Source organism: Caloenas nicobarica, chromosome 3, assembly GCF_036013445.1.
Source record: "Caloenas nicobarica isolate bCalNic1 chromosome 3, bCalNic1.hap1, whole genome shotgun sequence".
NCBI classification, from domain to species: domain Eukaryota; kingdom Metazoa; phylum Chordata; class Aves; order Columbiformes; family Columbidae; genus Caloenas; species Caloenas nicobarica.
Window position 1 is genome coordinate 23,584,562 of NC_088247.1, and position 27,701 is coordinate 23,612,262.

General features: G+C 35.5%; 1 protein-coding gene across 1 annotated transcript in view; it reads right to left on the reverse strand.

Annotated features, from left to right (window-relative positions):
* Positions 1-27,701, reverse strand: part of CSMD1 (CUB and Sushi multiple domains 1) — a 1,102,582-nt gene that overhangs the window by 206,856 nt on the left and 868,025 nt on the right. Inside the window, 2 exon segments of the mRNA XM_065633007.1 lie at positions 1,156-1,347; positions 19,765-19,921. Of these exon segments, the coding sequence (XP_065489079.1) occupies positions 1,156-1,347; positions 19,765-19,921 (349 nt within the window).

A 27,701-nucleotide genomic window follows, 5' to 3' on the forward strand; every position in this document is an offset into this window, starting at 1 on the left:
ACCCTTACACATGATAGAGCCCTTCTTTCCTGGACATGGCTGAACACCTGCCTGATGATGGGAAGTAGTGAATGAATCCCTCATTTTGCTTTGCTTTTGTGTGCAGCTTTTGCTTTACCTATTAAACTGCCTTTATCTCAACCCACTAATTTAATCACTTTTACTCATCTGATTGTCTCCCCTGTTCCACGAGGGGGCACTGAGTGAGCAGTGGTGTGATGCTTTGTAGCCAGCTGGGGTTAAACTGTGACAAGGAAGCAGCTCCTGGAATGGAAAATGTAGCACCCAATATGGGAGAGAGGCAATAAGCAAGGATCCTGCAGGTCAGGTGAGTGCTGAAAGCAGTTGGTGGCCTGCCTGCAGCAGATAGCAGAGGCAAAAACTAAGCATCAGAAGACACATAGAAAGAAAGACTTTCACAAGGACTCATGGGAAGTCGATGTGAAACTTGAACTCAGGATGTCATGGGTAGTTGCTGGACTGGAAAACAAAACTGGAGGAAACTGCCTAGCAAGGGTACAATGGTCAATAGCTATACTGGTGTTATTTTATGTATCTCACCTAGTACTTCTCTGGTTAACATTTAATTATTGTAACAAAACACAGTTTTAGACACTTGGAGACATTATATTTAAAGAAAAGATCTACCACAAGGCTCTGACACATGGGGTATCGTAGCATAGCAACCACGACTCAAGAACATGCAGATAAAACAATCCATCAATGTGGGATGAAAATTAGAAATTAGCTTCATAGGAATGAGATGCTGAAATAATTTCTTATGAAAACAGATAAGGTAACAAAACCCCTTTATTTGCTTTATGATGGACTTGCTTAGCTTGTGAAGTATTTAGACAATACCACAGCCTGCTATAGTATATCAGACTCAATCACCCAGGATATCATCAGAACCAAAGCAGTAGTCCTTAATCAAAGGCTGCATTATAGAAATAAGTGTTTCCCAGCAGTTTTGTAGCCATTAGTAAGCCAGCCATCTATTTCAGAGAAGGCATACTCAGATGCCAACATTAAATCTTTACTTGAAATTTAAAATATATTTATACCATTATTATAAGTATAGAAAGACAGAATATTTGGGATTCTTTTTTCTTGAAACATCAGATGGAAATCTTTCATTGTCACAACCCATATTACCTATGCAAGTAGGCAAAGGTTTGTCCCAAACTCTTCGATCTCCGCTTAAGCAGGTCATAATACTATTACCATGCATTGTATAACCAGGATTACAGCTGTATAAAATGACAGTGTCTACAAAATGTCCTTCATCTCGGATCTTGTAGCCATAATTTGGTATGCCAGGATCTTCACACTTCACAAGGTCAAAGCCTGCAAACAGATATGGGAAGAGTAATGAAGAAAATAAGACAAGGAGTTATAAAATATCAAACAAAACATAATGCCAATGAATCTGATCTTGATGCAAATTATATTCTCATGATTCAATTAGATTAGATGTACCAACAGTGACCAAAGAAAAATTACATATAATTTGGGTAAATCAGAAACTGAAACACCAAGAACTAATTATTCATTTGATATTTTATTATGCCATTAATTTATTGAAGAAAGCATAGTACCTACACTAGCTTAAAAGAGATTAGTAACCACTTTATTAATTTATACCACTTCTATTATTTCATTCTCTTTTATTCAGAGAAAAGGAAAAATTGACCCTCTATTTGGCACTAAGTGGGAGCTTCACCTGCTCATCTAATCTCCATAATGAAGCCAGCAGACCATAGTGGTAACTCAGGGAGAAAATGCAAAGGTTATTTCATTCATTCTAGTGTCAAAATAGAGTGGCTTCAGTTTCTTTTTTGCTGTAACAAAGAAATATTCCTAAACTCATTTTCAATTAGCATTCCCCTTTTTGGCATACTAACATGCCGAATGGGGTAAACAGCTCCCTCTGTACTCCTTGGAATGAACAGTTCTACCCTGAGCAGCTACAACTCTTCTCCTCTCTGCATTTTCTCCATACAGCATTGCTAAAATGTAAAGATGCATTCTAAATCTCCTATTTTGCCTTGAGGACTAGTTCTTGAAGCTATGTAAAGAGTGGTTCCAAATTTATCTTTCTCAACTCCAGATTCTTCTTCTTTGTGAATTCTTCCTTCATTACCGTCATGTCCCCTCCCCAAAGAAGTCATTCTAATTCTACAAATGTTTTCCATTTTGCTGTCTTTATTTTACTGAACAGCTTCCTTAAGTGGTTCCAAATCAGGCTGCTGGTCTTCCCTTCAGTTTGCTGTTTTCAGTTCATTCTCTACATGAGGTTGCACAAATAAGTTGTGGATGCCCCCTCTTTGGAATAGTTCAAGGCCAGGTTGGATGGGGATTTGGACAACCTGGTCTAGTGGAAGGTGTCCCTGCCCATGGCAGGGGGCTTGGACCTAGATGATCTTTAAGGTCCCTTTCAAGCCAAACCATTCTATGATTCTATGAGGTCCTTCACTGATTAGGAGAGAATCAGATATTTTCATGGTAAATAACATACCCATAGACAACCTTTAGCTATTTTACAAACGGACAAACTAGAGCTGGTATAATATTTTTTCTCATTGCCTTTCTTCTGGCCCTGCTCCCCTGAGAAGATCCGTTTCATCTGATTTAAAAAAACAAAACCAAAAATGTAAGGAGTCTAATACCTTGCTTTTCTTCCTGTACAAATGCTAAAGCTGTCCAGCAACTGAATCCTCTGAAAACACAAAATGCCTTTGTTTTCTTTGTTCATAAATTGGGCACAAAGGCTGGGATTTACCTGTTATAACTCAGGCTTTTGAACATTAAAAGGCTAAATTTGAACGAGCTAGCTTTGTCTGCTTTCATTGTCAGTAGAGAAATATGAATCTCAAGAAAACAAACCAGCTCTTATTTAGATACGTGGTCAGATCAGGCAGTTCATTCAGCTTCTGTAAACACTTATTTTCTACCTTTACTGTAAGTTGAGCCTTGGTCCTTTCCTTATATAGTAGGCTATACTGGCTCAGAATTTTCAGTATCTAGACGTCGGGAAAAAGAATCTCACCCACAAAAGAATGCTATTCCATCACTTAGCCACTGCATCTCTATCTGCACTAATATCTTAAATGTCAAGCCTCAAGACTGATGAGAATATTCTGACCACAGCCATGCACTGTTAAACTTGATGACCCTTCAATGGACTATGGCTGTCTATGAGCCACCACCTAGGAATTCAGCTCACACTGTCTAGTACATTATGCCCCGAAATTGTTTGGGAGAGTGCTAGACAATCCAAGCTAGAAGCATACTAGCATTTACCCTAACACTTCAGCAGTCCAGACAATCACTTTCCCAGACTCATACTGATGCCTTGACAATGTTTAGTTTACTAACAGGGGTGTCAGGAGGAGTATGTATAATCACACACAGTACAAATGGATTACAGAGGTATATTATTATTCCCTTGCTAAAAGATTGTTTCCATGTGCATATTCGCACATCCCTGCAATTTCACTTTGTTGACAAAAAAGAAACAAGCAAACATGCTCAGTTTCCAGACAAAAGGGGCAGCATTCATTTTAACTAGCTCTCAGTATTGCTTATGTAAACAGCTTATATAAACATCTAAATCAGTTGTCTGTCTTTTAGAGTTAATGGTAACTTATGGGGTATGATTTATCTCATCCTACGGTAGATACCTAAAATAGATTGGATGAATTGTTCAATTCTAAAAAGATCTGTTTCTCTTCATTCACTATAAAAGGGGCCAAGATGATTTGGTCATTCAGATGAGCTGAACTTCACAAGAAATAGCTATATTTCATTATTTTAATCTCCTTATCAAACATACAAAGACATTTCTTTAAAACCCTGAAAATGTAAGTTGTTTGATAGATGATGTGATGATATTTTAATGCTGATTTGACAGCATGAGCCATTGTAACAGTATTTATCTGCCACCTTCTTGTAGATACTTTCCTATCCTTTAGTAGGTGCAACATTTGGTTATCAGTGGCAGTGCCATGTGACTGACAGATGAAACTTCCCTGATTAAAGAATCTGTTTGTGTGTGGTGAAATAAACTTCCCATAATGCTGATATACAGTTAGAAAGCTACACAAGAGATTGATTCTCCACTATCTTCTACCACATAAAGAAGAAAGCTTGTCAGGGAGAGGCACTATCTTTTATAAGATCAACAGATAAATTTTGGTGAAATGAAACAAACTTTTGGACAAACAAGCCCTTTGAGTCTGCTATATAGCCATCTTCCCTACAGAAGTTGTCAGAACTGGGATAAAATTATTGTTCTGACTTGCTATCATTTTATGTATTTGACTTAGCATTCCGTTTTGCACAAGTGTGTAAATATATATGATGCAATGCCAGAGAATCATTTCTTCTCTCCTTTTTGCAGTGCTGCTTCAGTCAGATGATGTGTCTGTACAAGGCACTAGATCCTTCCTGAATCATGCAAAACCAAGTCTAGTGTATTTATCTTTAAAAATATATATTTGCATAGTATACATGGCAGATACACTATTCCATTTTCTCCTCATCTGAAATAAAGATCCCTGAGGACTCCTGAAACATCATTGACATGAAGAGTTACAAAAAGCCTTCCACAAGCTTTAGAAGTTTGACAGAAGCCTACCATAGCCTGCCTACTCTTTCTCCATTCTTGCTTTGAAATAGGACTGAGTAGCACAAAAGATGTTTCTGATTTACCTTTAGCTATTAACAGTTCACATCATTATTGTAAGTCACTTATACCTTCAAGTATCCACTAACATAGGGATTTTCCAACTCCTTCGCTACATTTGCCCAAGTGAGCTACAGTACATTAGAGTACTATAATTGAATTAAATATAATCTGATACAAAGATATTAAATTAATCATTAACTGAAATGACCTTGGTATTACTTATTAACATAAAAACTTACTGAGATTCTTATAGAAAGACTTTGTTCTAAAATAAATTTTTCTGTAAACAGAAATTTAATTCAAAATGTAGATTGAGATATGGCATTTAGGAAGAGCCAAAAAGAAACGTTGGTTTTTGTTTATTTTAAGCCTAAAATATCTAACCTATATTTTGACTAATACAGTGCTGAAAAGAGTTCGGGTTTATTAATATATATGTAGTATGTATATGTCATAGCATCTACATGTTAAAATGTATTGATTTTCATTGCAAAAAATTGTGTAGGTGTAAGTTCATAAAGAAATAAAATACTAATAATAGCTAACTAACTAACTAACTAACTGGTTTTTTTTTTCTGCAACTTATGTGTTTAACACAAAATTCAATTAGTGTTGCAATAAACAGGATAACAAATTAGTTAATTACTTACTGGCTCTTCCTCTCCTCCACCTCAGAATGGTCTAGATTAATCACATGAAATTTAATAATTTTGTCCATTTACCATTTTAACATAAATATCATAACTGTAGATGAAATGTCTCTAAATCTATTATAGCATACTTTTACAGTTCTTCTTGAGCCATCATTCTCCAAATGTGGAAAGACTTTTTCACCTGTCGATAGCACTATCCCAAAGCGAATTTCCTGCTGCTTCGGAAGCCTCATAGTCTACAAATAGCCACTGAACTCTATTTCTGTATCTGTAAATGACAAAATACCTCCACGAGTTATAACTGGGAAAAAACAGTTTTGGTAAAGATACCATGTCTGAGTACACAGCAGTACATATAGGAACTTTTAGGCCTGTGCACGTCAGAGGACATGAAATTTCGTACAGAAATATAGTGCTTATTTACATCTTATTTTTGAGACTCTGGGGGAACATTTATATCAATAAAGTAGTTTACATTTTCTGTCAGCCTATTGTAAACTCAAATCCAATCAAATATTTATTGATTAAGTTAGATATTAAGTGTTAGATAAGCTGATTGTAAACAACATAATCACTCACTGTCTTGGGTATCAGAATTCAATTTCCTATTTCACACACAATACAAAAAAAAAAGAACATGCAAGTAAAAATATCTAACTAGAAGCAAAAATATAAAACTTAAATTTAAATATCTTTGAGACATTAAACCCTTTTTTGCTGTTTTGTTTAGATTATTCAGAATTTTTTTATCAAAAGACCACCTTGTAAAATGGAAACTGATTTTGGTTTCTTCTAATTGTTACTAATTCAGGAAAAGTCCAGTGATAGTCTCAGTTTTTAGAGCTGTTTTCACAACATTATGCCTAGGAAAAAAACATTTGTTACAAACATTCAGTAAGACAAAATAAAGAGCATTATTGCTTTTTGTATCTGAAAAATAGAATATTCCCTGTAAGGATATCCAACAAACTAGTTTCTGGCTTTTATGTCAAATTTTTAAAACACCACTTTGAATACTCTAGAAAAAAATATAAGAATGACAGTACCTAATTTGTGACCACATATTCCCTACACTTTTCTACCATCAATACTATCTCTGTTTTTCAGTAGGGCTATTAGAAATTGGGTTATTTCACATGCAAGTAGGTGCTGCTAATCATGTGGAAATATAACAGGATCTTGCCCTGGGTGTTCACAGGAAAGCTGTCTTTCCAGCTCTTATCAAATTTCTTTCCCTTCTCAACACACACAAAAAATAGAACTTTCCATTCCCTTTTTCCCTGATGCTCTTGTACATCTGATGTAATTTCTCATAAAGGACTATATTGTTGTGAAACCTCATTGTTGAAATGCTGCAGCGGAAACTTCAGTGTTAAAGTAGATGCTGTGAACTTTCACAGTGGGGAAATATGGTCATGAGCTCCATAGAGTCACAGTACTTGGGATGACCTGACATTGAAATGAGCCAGCAGTCAGAGAAATTCTGCCAATATTCTTACTGCTGAGAAATATTATTGTACTGGAAATTACTGCCAATTATCTTATGCCTGAGTTTCATTATAGGATTATCAGAACAACGAATGGATAAAAGCCAGTTAAATTAAAACCAAAACAGCCAGATTACTTCTTGATGACTGACTATCACCACCTGACACTATTTATCCAAAGTGATTTGTTCTGTCATATTTGATATAAATAATGAGGAATGTAGAAGTACCAGTTGTCAGCATAAAAAATATTGACACGTCTATAATGTATGTAGAATATTAATTACAAATTCTTTCAGCTCAGTTCAATTATGATCGGTACTGTGGTTCTATCCACAATAGAAAGTAGTGCAGCAAATCTGGGCAGTGAAACAATGAAGCTGAGGACACGATGTCCACACTATCTGCACTAGCATGTTTTTACTTTGGGCTAGCTTTCATGTTCATTAGTAGGTGGAGTATGCTAAGTATATCCCTGGAGTACACCTTACAGTTCAGCTTCAAGTTTGTGCCCTCCAAAACCTGTCTTCAATAGGAATTCTGGTAAAAGAAGCAAGTGTTCATTTTGTGTCCCCAAGAGAAATTCTCAGGAATTCTATATAGTACAGTGTACTTCTATCAGAAGTTGATGAACTTCTGAGATATCTGTAAATGTCATCTTCACCTATTTTGAAAGGAAGAACATAGTTTACTTAACATCCCTATATGTATATGTGCATTTACACTGCATGTAAACCTACAGGGGTAGGTCTAGAAAGTTGACAAAAGCAAGCAAGACACATTGAATTGCAAGCTATGATACTCATCTGAATTTTACTTCCTTCACAATAGAATGCTGAAGAATGTTACATTATGTCTGTCTTTATGGAACATACAAGCATACTGTTATTAGGGGCCAGAATATAAGTTCCCTATAAGCACCCAAGAAATTAGGCTGCAGGGCTCTATTCCTTTTTTTCTTTCTGGTTTAGTAAACCTTGTTTATGCTTTGGCACAAAGAATACTACGGCAGTTAAAACTTTACCCATGGAGATGGCAGATAATAGTTTTAAAACAGAGGAAATAATTGAACTGACAGTAAAATAAACGTAACATTGCAGCCCTTTATACTGTGGTCCCATAGTACAAATTTGTCCAACAATTTCTGGCAGGTTAAATTTATTTCAAAGCTTTATATTGGATGAATTACTGTTTGTTGATGCCATTCAAACTTTATGCCAAACCATACATAAAACTGGCATGAAAGCACAAAATATTCATAATTTTGCTTCTGCATGACCTAATAAATTTTACAGGATTTCAATCATGTTTTCATACCAGATTTGGATCAGATTTGCACTGCTGGGTGTTCTGATGTTACATGGATTCATTTTTAATGATCATGGAACCTTGGCCTCAGATATGATCCCAGAAAACTGCAATCACCGATTCAAGAAATACTGTAGACACCAAGCTGTGTATATATATATATATATATATATTTGGCAGAAATTTCTTCTTGTCTATTCAAAAAAAACATGAACCAGTATTGTAACTTTTGTACACTCTGGCAGTTTGTAGCATGAACTATAAATAGAAAGCCTACCAGACAAAACTGTAAAGACATTTTAAAATAAATGCCAGCTAGGGTATTTGCAAAACTTTAGGGATCTAAACTAAGAAACAAGTCATGAAAACATAACATATAGCATATAGGTGTAGGTCAAAACTGTCAATGATCTCAGCTTAGATAAGTGAATTTATACTCATATAATCTCCTATTAATATTACTGTTTATTACAGATGGGGACATACTATTAAAACAGCAATACCACTAATCCCATAAAAACTGCATAAGACAAGCCACAAGGGGTTAATTGTTCTGAATGTAAAAAAGTTTTTGCACTTCACATATTAAGCATTAAATAATTACAAGCACACTTCATGGGACTCCAAATAGTGCTTAATAATCTCTAATAATTAAATACTTACTATACCTTAAGTATAGATTGGGTGGGCCCTGCTCAGCAAAAAGGTAATGCTGTCTTGTCATTTCTACTTGCCATGGAAGACAAAGCTCATACATTATGTACAATCTATCTTTAGGTTCTGAAAGTGATGTGGTAAAATATTTTGGGATGAGTCCAAAAAAACAGAAGGGCAAATACATATATACATCCTATTTCAGAACCTACATGGAAATAATAACAGATGTTTCAATAGTAAAAAAGTAAGGTAATGTGAAAACTCTGGAAACATCAAGAACTCTGTTAGTGTTATCTAAATTTCAAGTAATTTAAGATCACAAACATAATCTATATGTTTTATGCAGAATCATTTTTGAACTACCAAAGAGTAATTAAAAGTATGAAATGGTACTTGAGTTAACATTCAGAGTCTACAATGGATTTCTAAATGCATGTAAATGTCAACAAATGCTCATTCTGCAGTTGTTGCATCTTAAACATTCATAATATAATCTATTTAATTAAATCAATGCAACTTAAAATGAGAGTTCCTGGCATTTTCTTTCTGTCTTGGAACCACTTATGTGCTATTGAAACCTACAGTTCTAGATAAAAAAAGAGTCTATATTATGTACTGGAAAACGTGCTAATTGCAAAATCTCTATCTAATTAGAATGATAGAAAAGTCTATAGAAAAACAAGGGTTTGGGTAATGTAGCTATAGTGAGGTATTAGGAACTTGCATGAACTTTCAAAGAGTCTAGGATGAGAAATGAGCATGGGCTGTGTGCACTGGGACAAAATTACCTCCAGACCTTTCTCTTGGATCTGCAAAGTTTTTGTAAGGAGGGCTGAAATATTTTTATATCTTGGCGACTGAATATTTTACATTCTAATAGACATCACCCGAAAGACACCAAAGACGCCACATTTTTCAAATAAACTGATATATTTCTACATGCTTGTATAGCAGAATGAGTTCACAATAAGTAATGATACCAGCTGCTTCATATCCTTTGGAAACTGAGAGGTGCACTTTAAATTTCTCAAAAGCTTTGCAGTCTATTGGCAATTCATGTCTGAATATATTGATGAGACAGTCATTCAATCAATCATACTTTCTAATAGTTTAAGCATTTTTCTTGACTTAAGCAACATATAAGAAAATTTATGTAAACATGTAAAACGTAAAATAGTGTTGTTAATACAGGTTGTCAGTAACAGGTCTTTTGAGCATAAAATGAAAAAGAAAATAACATTTTATGTAATTTTCTTCTGTAATAAGCACATTACAAAAAGTTTTAAGGTCTTTTCCCACCAATTTCAAACCAGATTTTTTTGTGTCCATATTTCCTATCCAGAATTCCTGTTCTTCCCTTTTCAGCTATTACATCCACACATACAAAAGAAAACAAAAAACATTTAAGAAGCACGTTGAACACATGTAAACAGGTAGTAGAAGACAGTTTTTGTATGTGATGATTTTATTGAAAAAAAATACTTTTAATGAATAACAATACTTGCAAGAGATAGGTATGCAAATACCTGAATCAAGATGATTACTGTGCATATATAGAAATCGTACAAGTAAGCTTTGCAATCAGCAAGCACATCAACAATGAATTATAATTTATACTTAATATAAGAGAAACAAGTATTAAAGGTGAGATTCCATTTGAGTTTAAAAACTTTAACTTCAAGTGTCTATAGAGAGCTACCTTCAGGAACACTCCATGTCTAAGCCCCCTTTATAGTCAGCGGGGAAACGACTGTACGTTACTTGTCAGAAGAGCATCGGTCTGATCTTTTTTTTTTTTGGGGGGTGGGGAGAGGGTGTAGGGGAGGAGATGGGCAGAGAAGGCAGGAAGAAAGGGAGAAGAAATAACATGAACACATACATTTTTTTCTTGTGTTATTTAGTGCAAGGCACTTTGGCTTATCACCTACCAAACACTTCAGTGATTATGAATGCATTCATTTCCTCACAGTCTTTTCCAGAATACTCACTCTTGGAGTAATCAACTCACCATGAACATGAAGCATGCATTGAAATATGGAAGAAGATTTATACAAGCCTATAAAAACCAGAATGGCACAGACAGGACTGAGAGTTAAACACCCCCATCATCTGCAGTTGTGCTTACTCTTTCACACACTGACAGGGGAACAATGTGCACACAGCACTTGTTATTCTGGTTAAAGGTATTGATGCTCAACCCTTCTGAAAATCATTGAAGAAAAAATATTTTGGAGTACTCATTCATAGGGTAGGACTTGCTCAGATAAAATATATCTAGCTAAAGATTCATATTTTCATCAAATTGGGAAAATTTTCCTGAGATGGGCAAACCACCAGATTGTGGCACAAACATCACCAGGCCAGCATTATCATCTCCAAAGAATGTGATAATATAACTTTAGAAATAAAAGGTTGATACATTGCTCGCATTCACCAAATAAAATGGTTTTCATTCTTTCTGTCTTAGGAAAAAAGAAAAAAAAAGGCACCTACTCGTTTTGACCAAGTAATATTCAGCAGTTTCATAGATGATTATAAGTCTTTTAATGAAAAGTGGGAAACAACCTTAATTATATAGAGTCTTATAAGACCAATATATTTTAAGTTCATAGAAAGTTTTGGGGATGTTGGGGGAGTTTGTTTTCTTTTTAAACTTATAAGCTTTCGGTATTAATCTATAGCTTTTTGTTTTGTTTTTTAAAAAAATCATAACATATTATTTTGTTTGTTTGCCAAAAAGTTTCAAAACTTTAAGGTATGGCATCAAAAATGCAGATTACACTGTACTGATTATGATGATATGAAACAATGCTTAATTTAATCTAAACTCTCTAAATATCTTCTGTTTGAAAAAGACCACTGGGAACTTTGGTTGCAGGTAAAAAACATGACATGCAAACAAGGCAAAATATGAAATGTAAACAGAGAAACAGGTAATCATTGGGACTTTTTGGTCTTAAGCAGCTATTCCTTAAATCCTAATTTTATCCAAATTATTTTTAGATTGTGCAATTTTATATGTTACTTATTCTGTGAGGTGGACGCATACATAGGAAGTATTTAATGAATTAGGTTATGAAACTGAAGTTCAGTTTCATCCAGAAAAGAAGAAACAAAACAGAAGCAAAAGCACGGATGTTTTGAAATTCACCACAATGAAAAATCCTAGTAAGACCTTCTGTACTGATAATTCTGAATCTGTTATTCGGGATTTTTTTCTATGCTTTAAAAATGAATGCAAATTCATATTTATCTCATTAAACATTTTGATGAAAAAAAAAATCTTCCCTTATCATGTTGTCCTGAACGGATATATCATTCAATGCATAGGAGAAGCACAGCTTTGAGAATGTGACATGATTATGTAAGTGTTGAATCTCTTGGAAGCAGAAGGCAGCTTACTTTTTTGAGGGGGAGGGAGAGAAGAGACTATGATGCAATCATGTTATTAAACAGGATATCATAATTCTTGTACATGAGTGAACTGAATTAAAATTTTGAACAATCTTTTATTTTGGCATTTATTAAGTTTTACTTCTCAATTTTGCAACTTTGACATTCTTTTAGAATATTTAGAATTTTTTTTCTATATCTGCAATATAGCTTACATTAATTTGAGGTTAGTTACATAATCGTACTACTCTTAAATTGACCTGTAAATATATATATGCATAGGTTAAGACATACTCATTTAATGATTCTTCCTTTTGTTTACTTTCATTTTTACTGCAGTGTGTGAAGGTTCTCTTTGGAACAGATCTTATACACCAATTAGTTACTAAAAGAAAACTGCAAGAGTATCTTTTCATTACTGGATTGTTCTGCTCAACTGATACTATACAGCCTAAGGGAAACCCACTATATTTCTGAATTTGAATCTGTATGCTAGAATAATTGACTGAGTTTGCAGTTTCAGCACATTGTTTTCACTGACATTCTTTTAATGTTTTCAATTACCGTAGAATAGGAAATGAACTAAATTAAATTTCAGTTCAGGATTCTCTTAATTTAATTTCCAGGTTTAAACCATTTATATGAATTTAGATTATGCTAACTCAGATTCACCTTCCATGCACTAACTTTCACAATCCCTTGAAATAAATAGGAGTAGAGAATGTTTAGAACACAGAACTTAAACTGAAAATTAAAACTAAGTCTTTAGCAATAACAGGATAGTATGAATGCCAAATCAGTGTATCATGTCTGAAAAATGTATTTCAAAATTTCTTTTCTTAAACTGAGACCAATGAAAAGAATATTGTAAGATGCTAACTTTGCATACTAAATACAGAAGATGATAAATGCAAATAAAAGTATAAACTCTACATTAAAAAAAAAATCCTAAATCCCTTTTCTTTTAGAAATATTACATAGAATCTGGTGCAGGTTCTATGGAGTTGGGCACAGCTCAAGGGCCTGAATCTTGCCCCCTGTTCTAGCAGAAATGATAGCCACCCAGAATTCTGCTTTCAGTGAAAGAAATTGTCATGGATTCCCAACTGGCGAAAGTTAACATTAGGTTAAGGTCTGAGTCTACAAAAATTTCATTCTCAAAAAGACAAATCCTCACTTAGAATTTTTCCAGTCCTCATTTCCATCTTAGCAAGAAGTGAAAGAAAATACCTAATTTCACATCACAGGGAAATGGAGAATACAATTAAAATACAAGTGTTGAGGAGTTAACATGGAACATAATTTTTAATCTGTAACAGTGAATCAGGAAAAGGTGACTGAAAGGCCTTCACAAAGTTAAAATCTAGATACAGAGTCTACCAAAAATCTCTGAATGGTTTTCAGACTTTATAAAGTCTACAATTAGTTCTGCATGTTTCTGAAACACATGGGAGTGTGCTGTGAGGCAGAATATACTGCTGAGTGGCTCAGTGCAGCCAGGCACATTCCTATAGATAATATCTGCCAGTATTCCTGGATGGACCCTTCCACTGACTCATTACAATGGACTCTAAGGCTTATTCTGTAGGTAAGTGAAGCTTTTACTTCTATTATACACTACACAGGACTGAGGAACCATGATATTCCATAGAGAGCTAGATAAGTTGCTCCTAAAAAAGTAGATGTCTGGATAAGGACTGAGAGCAACTTCACACCATCTCAGACAGGCAACTGTCAGTACAAGGAGCTCAGTAAAAGCCCTCAGGTTTGAGAAGAGTCCAAAGAGCAGTTCTACATAGTGGTAAAGTTCCTTACACATCGTAACCCCGGGATGCTTTCTGAGGATAAGTGGATGCTATCATGAATATAGACACCCATTTCAAGGCACCAAGAGAAGAAATGAGTTTTGAGAGCTTTAGCCGGCACTGTAAAGAGAGTGTTTTCTCCTCAGCTGTGTGGGAACATTTACTGTGAAAATAAGGATGGACCAGCATTCTAATGGGAAGCACAGACACTGTCTTATTTGTTGCAGCCTTTGTTTTGAGATATGAAGATCAAGTGTTTTACCTTCTTTCTATGAGTTTTGGACATGTACATAAAATGGCAATGCCTCTAAAAGATAACCAACGACACAGATACTGGCAAACAGAAATCATGAAAGTAATTTTTGCATTGATATCTACATGCACCAAGTAAGACACAAGTAAAATTACTGTACAAGTTCTCTTCACAAGAGTTAAGAGTGATCACTGTGGCTGTACAGTATAGTGCTGAGTACTCAGGGAACTGTACAACTCCACACAGACCACAGAGCAGTTAGCATTGCACAGTGCTGAGGGTGTCACAAAACATTTGTATATGACATATATGATAAAGTGTGGAGGGACTGCTTTTGTTTTTCCAATAACTAAGAAAAACAAGACTATGTTCAAGGAATAAAGGTTAAACGCCAGCAAGAAAGCACTTGTGACACAAGTGAGAGTAAGTTCAGTTCTCCACATGATGAGTGAAAACAGCCACAATTAAAATTCCTCTTGTGTCAGGACCATGATAGGGGAGTGGTTGGACACCAAAGGGAGACTGCTTGCTTGCTATTCAGAGGCTACACTGCATTACTCCTCATTTAAAGTTGCAGTCTGTTACTTTTACGAGACAGCTGTGTTTTGCTTTTACTGCCTGTCAGTGTGTGGCATCAATAAAATTTCATTTGAATTTGAATGTCGGTTTAACATTAAATACTACTGACATGACAGCACGAAGAACTGACATTTTCTAAATCAAAAAAAGTAGCTGTCACATGAGTCAGTTGTAGCTGCAACATATACAAGCTTGTATTTTTACATGCAGATCTCTATTGATACCCTCAAGTTTTAGGGAATTAAGGTAATCTTAAAAGTTTTTTTTTTTTGTTCCTTGGAAATAAAAATATGTTGGGGAGGGGGCAAAGAACTTTGCTATTTTTGCAAGCTCTGTTTGAGAGGAGTAAGAATAACATAATGGAAAATGTGTACAATTTTGGCTTCATTCTTAAGATTAAAATAATACACTAATTCCTCATATTGAAAAGCTCTTACTTCCTACATCATTGGTATATAAAAGACATTTAAGACGGAATAATCTATTGAAACCTGGCATTATCCTCAGGTAGAAAAACTTAGGCCCATCAAGCTTGTTATAATTTCCTCAGCACTGACATATGAATGTTCGCAGTCATTCCCTCTGACACCAGCGCAGAGGTATTGTAAGTGGAAACAGACACTCTCCTCTATGCATCCTAACAGATTTTCTCCCTACTTTTAAGGAAGTGGCATTATATAAACTTGTCTTACATGAAGTAGAAAAGTTTTCTTCTTTGTTCCTCTTGGCTTTTCTCCTCTCATTGACTCAGACTCAGCTATTGCTCAAATTATAGTTTCATTGACTCACATTCACATAACTTACCAATCTCAGGCTAAAATACCAACAAAATGTTATTGTCTCCATTTTTCTGAAGTAATTTCCTTAAATACAGTCACTATACTTTTAGTCCTCAGTCAAAATATTTTTTTGTTTCTCAAAACAGTTGAGAAAGAGTACAGATTTTTTCATGATCCTTTCCAGTGAAAAAATCTATCTACCCAGTGTGCTAAATGCATTTCCTTGAAACCATCTTGTTGTTATAGATCAAAGAATAACATTACTATGATTTCTAGCCTCCATTCATTATTGTTCTTACCCTGAAGTGATTCCCTGTATAGCAGATTTCATTAGAACTTGAATCCTTTGCAGATTTCCTTTTAATATTTGCTTATATACTGATTTTTACAATTTATGCAAGCAATTCAGATTCTGAGTTTACAGAATTCTGTTTTATTATGTCAGTAATGAGATTCTGAAAACAGAAGTTAAAGTTTCTTTATCCACATTTCTATTCTCATGGATCATTAGCTTTTTCTTCTGTTGCATTTGCAAATTTAACATGATCCACAGAATTCACAATGTTAAAAAAGATGGAAAAGTTGTTGCACAGAACGGAAATAGTAAACTTTTAAGTTAATCTTAGTAATAACACATTGCAATGGTTCTAAAGTTCAAGCTTCAAAGCTGCACTAATCTTAATTTCAGTTGCATTAATGGGAAGAAAAGTACTACAAAGACCAACAATTAAGGGAAGATGATGCATCCCTTGTGGGCAACAAGAACTCAGCAACCAGATAAGCAATAGCCATAAGTGATTTACCACTGGATTTATTACACCATCTCTTCTCCCAGCTCTTTCTAAGAGTCTTATGATATTCATTATTCAATTTCATTCACTCCAGGATATACATTTCCCTTTTCCTACAGTGAGACCACATTTTAACACTCTTTTAACTTTTTTCTGTGTTAGTAATTTTAAAGTATCTGGCGTTATATTTCAATCTGAAAAGTGAATAAATAAACTGCAGAGTAATCTTTCAGGGAAGTTAATTCCAGCTGTAAACTACAGCTTGATTAAACCAAACGAATAACTATAATTTTGTGTTTGATGTATTTACCAAAGGCAAAATGGATGCATTTGCTTAGTAACTGTATTGGAGCTGCACCAAAACCTCCAATCCCATCAAATAATGAGTACAAATTTCTGGTATATCTAATCTTTAAACATGGCTAGGATTAGACTCCTTCAGGAAAAGAGTGGGAGTCAGCACTGTAGCCTATTTTCAAAGCATTCCAAAAGAACGCGTCTTCTGCTTGTATCAATCTAGAAATGGTGAAAAGTCCCATGCTGAAGTGTTTGGACATAACAAAAAATATGTTTTCTTGTTATAGTTGATGGCAACCACCTGGTTAGATGGTCACTATCACAAAATGTATTGAACCTTGAATTTGGCTTCCTGAAAATACATGTGAAAAGTAAGGAATTAGACTGTAATTACAAACGGGGACTGTCTCATGTGAGAGCAGGCAGGAGGAAAAGTCATTACAGATAAACATTTCAACATGAACTGCTGCATATTGATCACATATGATGTATTAAATAAGATATTTGGCAACGACAACAATAAAAAAATGTAAAATCTTTCCAAGACATAGGAAAGTGAGTTTTGCCTCTGTACACAGTATTGTTAACATTACTGTTAGAAGACTCTGCCAAATTGTGTCCACACACTTCAGAAAATGTGAAAATACTTGGAAGAACAGAAAACAGAAACTCAGTGCTGATCAAACAGACAGGAAAAAAAGCCTTAAGACATGAATTATCAGTATGTTAACTTACATGGGAAAATCTGGTATGGGAGAGCAAATCTTATTAGAATTGTGAAGTGCAACAAACTAAAGCTATTGGATGCAGAAATTAAGCAAAATTTTTAAATAAAATGTTATTTCTAAATGGTAGGTGGAACTGATCACTGTAGAAGGATTTGAAAGGAAATTATTCAAGTCCCTTGAAAATGAACTGATTCAAGTCCCTTGTGTCCAGTTCTGGGGTCCCCAGTTCAAGAAAGACAAGGAACTATTAGAGAGAGTCCAGTGGAGGGGTACACAGATGATTAGGGGACAGAAGCATCTTTCTTATGAGGAAAGGCTGAGAGAGCTGGGTCTGTTCAGCCTGGAGAAGACTGAGAAGGGATCTTATTTATGTTTATAAATATCTTAAGGGCCTGTGTCAAGAGGATGGGGCCAGACTCTTTTCCGTAGTGCCCAATGACAGGACAAGGGGCAATGGGCACAAACTGAAACACAGGAAGATGCACCTGAACATAAGGAGAAACTTCTTTACTTTGAGGGTGCCAGAGCACTGGAACAGGCTATGCAGAGAGGCTGTGGAATCTCTTTCTCTGGACCTATTCAAAACCTGCCTGGACACAATCCCATGCAGTCTGCTCTAGGTGAACCTGCTTTAGCAGGGAGGTTCTACTAGATGATCTACAGAGGTCCCTTGCAACCCCAACCATTATGTGATTCTGTGAATTCAGAGTCCTTAAAATAAGATTATTTTTAAAACAAATGTTTTGTTACTTTTTTTCAAAGGAAAAATTCCACAGTCTCTATAGGTAAATCAGTGTAGCTTTGACTAGTGATTCTTTCTAGATTCTGAACAAAACGAATGAGTATATGCTATCTAGATCCAAATTACCAAATAGATGAAAGAAATCACTTTAATACATTTCATCTAGCCAGAGAAACCTTCTTTTCCTTTATGGTTCTGAAAAAAAAAAAAAGAAAAACAAAACACTAAAAGTTGGATAATAAAATTTCAGATTTACCAGGCACAGCAGAAAGACAGAAGTGAAAGTGAATGATTTCTGCTTATTTCACAGCTGGCTCCATTCCAAAAAGAAACCAGCAGATACACTAGAAACGGCTATGATTCAATTTCAGTGTCACAGTATGATGTGATGCTCTGCTCTGCAGTTTTCAACAGGAGCTCGTGGAAGCTGAGGTCAAAGGCAATAAATTGAAGGCAAAGGGAACTTGGAGATTCCTTGAAAACTGGACAAAATATCTCTATGCATCTTCTAAACAAATTAATTATCCTCAAAGTTATCCCGTCTCTGCAAGAGACTCACTGTTTTGCCAGCTAAATTACTTACATTAATTACATGCAAACTGTGGCAAAAGTGCACTGATCGTCAAAACTTGTTCACTCGGGTTTCGTTCCAGGATACTCCACTCTGATGCTGACAAGCAGTCAGAACATGTTAAGAGTGTGCGTTGAGGCTCACTGTATTATTTATTCTCATTTGTATCTTTGAATATTCTATTTTTAAAATCTGGTTCTGTATAAGTTTTCTGCTACAGTATAACACTAATGTATTTACCCCACATATATCACAATTCACTCTTTTTCAGACTCTCCTGCTAAGTCTTCAAAATAACAATGCTTTCTAAATTTGAAAGGTGACAATTTTCCTTTTAGTAATTTAGTAACTTACTAATACCTATCTAGCCATGTAGACAAGCAAAATTCACTCTTCTAGCCACAGTGCATTCTAGGAAATTATCTTCACCATTCTATTGAGACTCCACCTGGAGTCTAGCGTCCAGCTCTGGAACCCTCAGTAGAGGAAAGACATGGATCTGTTGGAGAGGGTCCAGAGAAGGCCACCGAGATGATCAGATGGATGGAACACCTCCCCATGAGGAAAGGCTGAGAGACTTGGGGTTGTTCAGCCGGTAGAAAAGAAGGCTCCAGGAAGACGTTATTGTGGCCTTTCAGTACTTAAAAGAGGCCTATAAGAAAGACAGGGACAGACTTTTTGGCCGAGCGTGTTGCAACAGGACAAGGGGTAATGGTTTTAAACTAAGAGAGAAGAGATTCTGGCTAGATACGAGGAAGAAATTTTTTACAATGTGGGTGGTAAAATACTGGAACAGGTTGACCAGAGAGGTGGTAGATGCCCCATCCCTGGAGACATTCAAGGCCGGGCTGGATGGGGCTCTGAGCAACCTGTTCTAGTTGAAGATGTCTCTGCTCATTGCCAGGGAGTTGGACTACATGACCTTTGAAGGTCCCTCCCAACCCAACGTATTCTATAAGAAATCACTGCAGCTGAGAAATACACAGCTCTCCACAAAACAGTCAGTCAGACCATATTTGTGAGCTACTTACTTGTGTAAGTGAGCTGGAATCCTTGGTCAGTATCAGATCCATTGGTATTAAACTCTATCCACAAATGGTTAGAGGTGCTATTAAGGGTAACTCCCATCATGTCATTTTTGGTGAAGGCTCCCAGAGAGCGTGAAGAACTGTCTTTTCCATCATATACCTTGTAGAAACAAAATAATAGTATGAAACTTGTCATCAAATATAAATATTTGAAAAACATTAGTTTATAAAATACTTAGTTTATACAAGTTAGCTATGTATTGCCAATAGCTTCTCCAAAAAGTAAATGTTCCCATTTCGTGAGGTATGTACCATTTGGTTATGCAGTTCAGTGAAATATAAAATATTCCGTCACCCTTAAGGTGTGTTACAGTCTCTTTGCGTTTTCAGTTTTGTGAGCTCATCTTGAATGAAATTAATATTTATATGCGACTCTATCTTCTGAAGTTTCATAAACTCAGATTATTTTTCGTGATTATTCACAAAGTCTAACAAAAGTGTAATTTCTGAAATCACCATTGAAGTAAGGCTGTAAGAGATAAACACAGCTTAGACTTTTCTCTCCTGTCTGGAGATATCAACAGCAGAACTGAGGTATTAAAGTTAATCTGTTACATTTTATTTCAGACCATGAGCCGGCAGTAAATTTCATTTTACTATAGGCTTTAACAAAGAAAGATAGGTCTTCAAAAAGATGTGTGAGTCTATTTCCAAACTAAGAGTAGAGATATTCTTATTTACCATGTTACTTTATTGAAAACTTTCAATGGAGGACAAAATCAACAATATTGACAGGCACAGACTGAAGCACAGGAGGTTCTATCTGAATATGAGGAGAAACTTTTTTACTTTGAGGGTGCCAGAGCACTGGAACAGGCTGCCCAGAGAGGCTGTGGAGTCTCCTTCTCTGGAGACATTCAAACCCCACCTGGACACATTCCTGTGTGATCTGCTCGAGGTGAACCTGCCTTAGCAGGTGGATTGGACTAGGTGATCTCCAGAGGTCCCTTTGAACACCAACTATTCTGTGATTCTGAAATCTCTGTGATTATTCAAATCCAATATGAATGAGAATGTTCCTTTGATTGGTCAGCAATACAGGACAAGTACAAACGGCTGCTAGGGCGTGAAAAAAATATTTTTGCTTATTGTAAAACCTTGAAAGACATAAAGTGACAAAATAGCCTTCTGTGACTTTATTTTGTCTCAACACAAATTTAAAAAAACTAATTAAATAAATCACCTGTACTTTCTCATGGAAAAAGAGGCAAATATGGAGTATGTTTCGTACTTCCAAAACACATACCAAACATAATGTGGATGCTTATACAAGTAGTGAATATGAACAGCTGGTTTCTAATATGAAGTAAAAGATATTTTACCCTGATCTTATATGTCCTAGAGTAAGTGTAGATAACTAGTGCAAAAGCTACAACTACAGTAAACATCTTAAGCTCTGGATCTTCTGTTCAGACCTTGTGGTACGGTGAGGATTTATACTGATTCCAGCTAGAAGTAGGCAGTCACTCATCTAACAATCTAAATTGCTACATTTGAGTCACAGACACTTCCTCCGATATGAAAGTCCAGTTAGATCTACTAATGAAATTTAGAAATATATTTTTTTGAGAGGACAGAACACTGCAACTACATTTATATATTATGTGATGACCAACAGTTTAAAGCAGAGCTATTTTCTCAGTGGAGAAAATACCAGTATACCATCAATATAGGTGAATGTCTTGAAAGTAACTCATTTGTCTCAAGTGCTGACATTAACAAAACCAAAACAATAAAAACAAGGCACTTATAGGTTTTTTTAAGAGAAAACCATAAATTTAATTTAAAAACATACACAGATAAAAGTAATTACCTTCCCTAAAATAAGCTTTTGAAAAACAATATATTATGCTAGCCATTGATAGAACAGCATATTCTGTCCTTATTACTAAGGCAAATATTTTCTTATATCAGGGCACATAGATGAGCTATTGGAAGACAATCTATTGTATTTAAGATTTGTGCAAGTAGTAACACATACTTAATGTCTGTCTCTTGGCAGAAACATGACTTTAAGCTGTGCTAAGAGTATCTGAAAAAATGCTTCCAAGCATCTACCTTTGTCCTGGGCCAGAACTACAGTTCACTTTCATGGACTGATTACACTTTATTTATCATAGCTGGAAATCTATTGTACAAAATAAATAAGCATTCATTCACCATAAGATTTATTTTTTAATAGCATTCTGATCATACATATTATGCAAAAAGCACAGATATATTGTACTTGGTTTGAACAATATTACTTTGAATGGAATTATCTATTTTTAATTGTCATTAATAAAAAATGTTATCTATGTTAAAAAAGTGATTTTTATTCATCTGTTAAAAAATAACAGCTAATTACTATAATCATCCCTTAGACATGGTGTTTCAGCCATGTTCTACCTCACTGACTGTTACAGATATTTTTCCTATCTTAACAAGTCAAATAATAGTATCTCTCAAGGTAAATCCAGAAACAAATAAAAATGTTGCTTTAGAAAATAAAAATGAGATAAGAGGGACTGCATGAAAGCAGGTTTGTTTACTGCTGACACTTGTACAGCTGTTCTTAACATCAGAGACATAAGTAGATACATGTCTACTCTAGAAATTGAAACAATGTTAGTAAAAAGATAGAAACACCGAATCTCCATTGTCTATACTGATAACTTCTTTGAACCATCCCTGGGAAAGAAAAGCATTTTCCCTAATAATTCTTGGTCATGGTTTAGCAATTGGTGTGGTCCAAGGACCATTCCCAACAGGCAACTTCTGTGCAACCATAGCATTCTGTCACATGTGACTGTTTCCAGAGCCGGAGAACACATTTAATACACTAGTCTAGACATTATCACTATTAACTCATATATAGTGCACATGTTTAACTCATTTAGGAGAATCCGTTTGAAATATAATTTACAAGCTACAATTACTGTTTTGTCTCTCATTAGAAAAAAGGAAGATCTGTTTGGCTAAATAGATAAAAGACATGAAATTGTATTCTGGTTTTCCTCCTACCTCTAACAAATTCACAGTGATTGCGTTATCAAGATTTCACTTTAAGTAGTCACTTTAAAGAATTATGAAATTTCAAGTGGCAGTTAAAGCAAGGAGACCGGAAAGCTAAGTGTTAGTGAGTGAGAAAGGGTAAGCTTTCAAATAAACAGATAATCCAAGTATTCAGTTTTGCCATATGCCTCAAAATGATGATTCTGTCTCTATTTCTTTACTTGAGTTCAGATTTTTTTTCTCACTAATTCAAGTTCAAACTTTGCCATAGCTATAGAAAGCTTTTCCTATGGCTTATAGTCATTAACCTGCATATAAAGCAGGAAGCATTAGTTCTGATGCTTCCTCATGTCTTACTGATGTCAGAAACATCTTCACAAATTATATGCAATTCCCTATGCACCACAGCCTCAATATTTAGCCTCAATATTCCCAGTCGTGCCAACAGTAAACCTGGTTGAATATATACAGCTGGAGCTGGTTTGTATTTTCAAAGTAAGTAAACAGTGCCAGAGTAGCAGTCCAGTCACCACAACTTGATTGTCCACACAGTATTTATTGTCAGCACATCCTTGACTCACATTTAATGCAGACTCCCTAGCCCACTCACAAATCTTTCCTGAGAAAGCATTAGTCCAGGAGCTGCACAGGCCAGGGACTATTTCTGAGAGACAGTTTAAGTGAGCCACCTTGTTTTGTAAGATTGGAGAGTTTAACGTTATGGATGTAGTCAACCTGCAGAAGCTGGCCTCAGGGCAGCACGGAATGAACACAGCATTGTTCAGAGCACTGGGATAAATGTAACCAGATCATTCAGGGATGCCACATTTCACCTGAACTGAAAGGGAAGTGCTTACTCTACTGCTGGGATTAAAATATGCAAGCAAGAGAAGAGGAGACTGCTACAATTATTCATGAGGTGAAATGTTCTAATAATGGTGCTGATGTATCTGCACCTGCTGTGGAAATGTGAAAACCGACACTCACATGAAGGAGAAAGAAATGCTGGCTAGATTTTCTCAAACTCCAGTTTCTCATTCTGACGGTAAAAACAAATTACTTACAACTAAACTTTGCAATTTTCCTTAATTGCAGAGATCTTTGTGGCACAAATACATCCCAAAGCGAAACACTTTTAAAATATCGCTCCAATGGTTTTAGAGACAATTCCTGTATAGCTTCCTGACATCTTTATGCATTTTCCTATATATTCCCAAATATTTGCATTACATCTTCATTGAATTCTTAGTGATCCTACCTTAAACAAATAGTGATATTATATACTTCATAAGACATTTATGATGGGTTGAACTTGGCGTTATCAGGATTGTTTCTCACATTTTTTTTCCCTCATTCCACTTTCTCACACACTACTGTGCAGCATTTTTTTTTGCAGTTTCTTAAATACATTTACCCAAGGCCCCACCACCGCAGCTGGGGGCTCAGCTGTGCCCTGCAGTGGGTGGCTGGAGCTGCTGGAACCAGTTGTGTCCAGCACGGGGCAGCCTCGGCCTCTCCTCACAGAGACCCCCTGCAGCCCCCGCTGCCGGTGCCTGGGCACCCACACCCAGTACAACATTACATATGTATATGTTTTCTTTAAAACAGACAAAGAGATTCAAGTGGGAAAATGCCCTAAATTTCAGCACAAGGTTTATAAATATTCTTAAGCCTTAGTGCACCCCTCACAAGCTGTCTGCAAGACAGTCTTCGGGCTTCTGTGCAGACACAAGATAGAAGGTTGGTCTTTATAACATATTTTGCTAATATTTAGGGTACAGGTCAGAAAGAAAGCAAACTTCAGAGGCCCACAGCCCTGCCAAAACTGTGGGAAAGGCAAGCCTTTGGAGAGTGTCTTAATTTCCCAACTGCTCAGATTGTAGATCTGGTTAGAGCATAGGAAAATTTATTTCAGTTTTATATGCAAAACAGGACAGGAAAGGAAAGAGGGAGAAGATAGTAGATATTTTCTTAAACTAGGCTATAACCAAAGCATGCAACTACAGTTAAGGAACACTTCTGAATAATTTTAGGGTCATAAAATAAAATAAAAACCAAAATATTATGTTAGCTGAGAATGAACTCATCCCTTCTTGCTGAAAAAGTAGCTGCTGTAGTCCATATTTCCCTTTTTCCTGACTGATATTTAAAAGGCTAATTTATTTGAAAAAAAAAGGGAAAAATAAAACATTAAAGGAATGCAATAGTGACCTCTGATAAATTATTGAAGGAGACAAATATAGGACCCTGTATGAAGGAGAAGACATCACTCCTCATGTGTATGGACAAAATTGACAATTAGTCCTAAAGATGATGTAGCACTTAAATATGAGAGTTTACAGAGGGCTGAAAAAAGCTAAAAACAAAACAGAGGACACCATTTTGCCCCTGTATATAGTACTGCTTTGTAGCATCCATTCCTTGAGTCTTCTGTATAGTTCCATTCTGTGATGTGCAGAAAGGTAGAGCAGAGGTGTGGCAAGCACAGGCAATGATTGAGGAGCATCTGCCTTAGAAGTAGAGACTAGGTTTGGACAGGAGAAGGCTGAGCAGGGGGTTTACAAAATCATGAAGGTATTAGAGAACATGAATGCAAAACTATTCATGGAATCCTGTACTGTTAGAGCAAAGGAGTATTTAATGAAACCTGATGTTTCATTAATCAACTAACAATGTTTATTTCAAAGCGATGAAAGAAACTACTTCTTTACACAGTACGTAGTGAACTTCCAGAATTTGTTGTCATAGAAGAGGTTTCTAGTAGTATAAACTATTTTAAAGGACTACCAAAATTCAAAGACAACATGGCAGTAGCAGATGGACAAGATACCAAACTGTGGTCTAACTTAACACAGCAGCTGTGGATATTGAGAGAGCATAAGGGCACAGACACCACCTATCACTATTACCAGAGAAAGCATACTGAGCTAGATGGACCACTTGTTGCAACTCAGCTCCTTTTGGCAGTCTTCCAGACAATGTCTGGGTAAGTTTGGGGGCTAGATCAAGGGTTGGTTCCAGTGGACATCCTGGTTTGGGAGTGGAGAGGAAATAGACTCTATTTTTTTAAATGCAGGTTATAGAGAGACTATGGGAGAAGAGAGTTTAACCATATAAATTGAAGTTGTGCCGTGCCAATTGCCCCAGAACCAGAGAACAGGCCTTGCAGTACAGACATCACCACAATTTTGCCTTTGCTTCCTGTGGATCCTCAGGAGTATTGTGCTAACAGACCTATGAAAGAAGAAAGTATCTAACAGATTGCTCAGAACAGGTTTCTCTCAGGCTAATCTTTCTTATATCTCAAGGGAATATCTCTAAATATGCTTGACATTACTCATGAGATGTTCTGAAGGATAATTGAGTTTCTTGAATATTTGTTTAGGGCTTTCTAAGATTTTTTTTGTTCAGGTAGTTTATTAAATTATTTATAAACTTGATACGTGCAAAGCTTCTGAGAGACTTATGTACCATATCCAAACGGCTCAGTGGGCAATTAAGTTCTTGTCTGCTGCATCTGTTCAGAGCAAAAATACTTTTGGGGATCTGCACTGTCAGATGACAGAAAATGCAAGCAAAGGATAATATAGAACACCTATTTTGCCCACCTACTCAATTCTCTTTCATCTGAAAGGAAAACCATAGGCCAAGGGCTTGCAGTGTTTCATACATGGTGGCCACATAAGCATCGAGGCATTTGTTATTAGTAATTTTGTCAGTAAAGATGGAGAAAATGCTACTCTTTTTACTGTAACTTTCTAATACTATTGGAGATAATAAAAGATTTGCGTATTTAATGGTCTAGTCTAGCCTGTACTTGCAAAGTGAACAGGTATAACAACAAAGATATGAGAAGTCTCTTCCCCCCCCACTGCCTTCATCATAGCTCTAAATGCCTTATACTTTGCAAACCATTTATAACTTCAAATGGAATTGTCACACTTATTTACATAAGTCTCTTAAGAGATAAAAGTATGGCCAACGAGATTCGATCCATAACAATGATACCTTTAAACTCCTTGTGGGGAGAATTCAGTGCAAATGAAAATAGTAGAACCAAGCTAGAAATGTAAACGGCAATTTCTAACATGTTAAATGGGTTGCTATAAGATCCCCAGACAGCAAGTTGCTAACTGAATCCTGAACACTTGGTGATTTGAAATAGCAATTAATTCTGAAAATTTAGAGACATAAATTTAAAATTTAATGTATGCTCAGCACTTCAGATCAATGTCATGATTTTCAGTACATGCAAGAATGCAGCAGCCATTATTAAGAAAAGACAGATCATGGCCATGCTGTATAAAAGTACATTACATGTTCAAAATCTGTTTATGTTTAGACCAAGTTTCAGAGTCTATCTACAACATAAACAATGAAAAACATCTTCTGTAATTACAGTTTTAGTCAATAGTACAATGCTATGTGTTAGCTGGCTACTTTCTGTTCAAATGAGCAATTCATTAATTTGAAACAAAACTAAACAAAACAAACCGGTTCTGTGCAAGATGAAATAATAAAAATGTACCAAAAATATATTAAAATTAAAACCTGTAAACCAGTGCTTTGTTAAGTAATTATCATGCTACACTTATAAATATTACCACAAACAGAAAACAATATAGACACTTTTGTATTCAAAATCCAAGTTAACATTTTAGGTTTTCTTTTTAGATTTTAATCCACTATAAATTGAATTCTTAATAATGCCTATAGTTTCTCTGAATCTAGTATAAATAATTGAATCTCGTATTAAAAAAATTATGCTATCCACATAGAATTTATTCATTGTCTATGAGTAAGTGAAAAAACAGCAACAAAATTTAGTGTTTAAAACAGAGTTGTTCATGAAGTGTGAATGTTGAGCATGGTAGCAAGTGAAATTA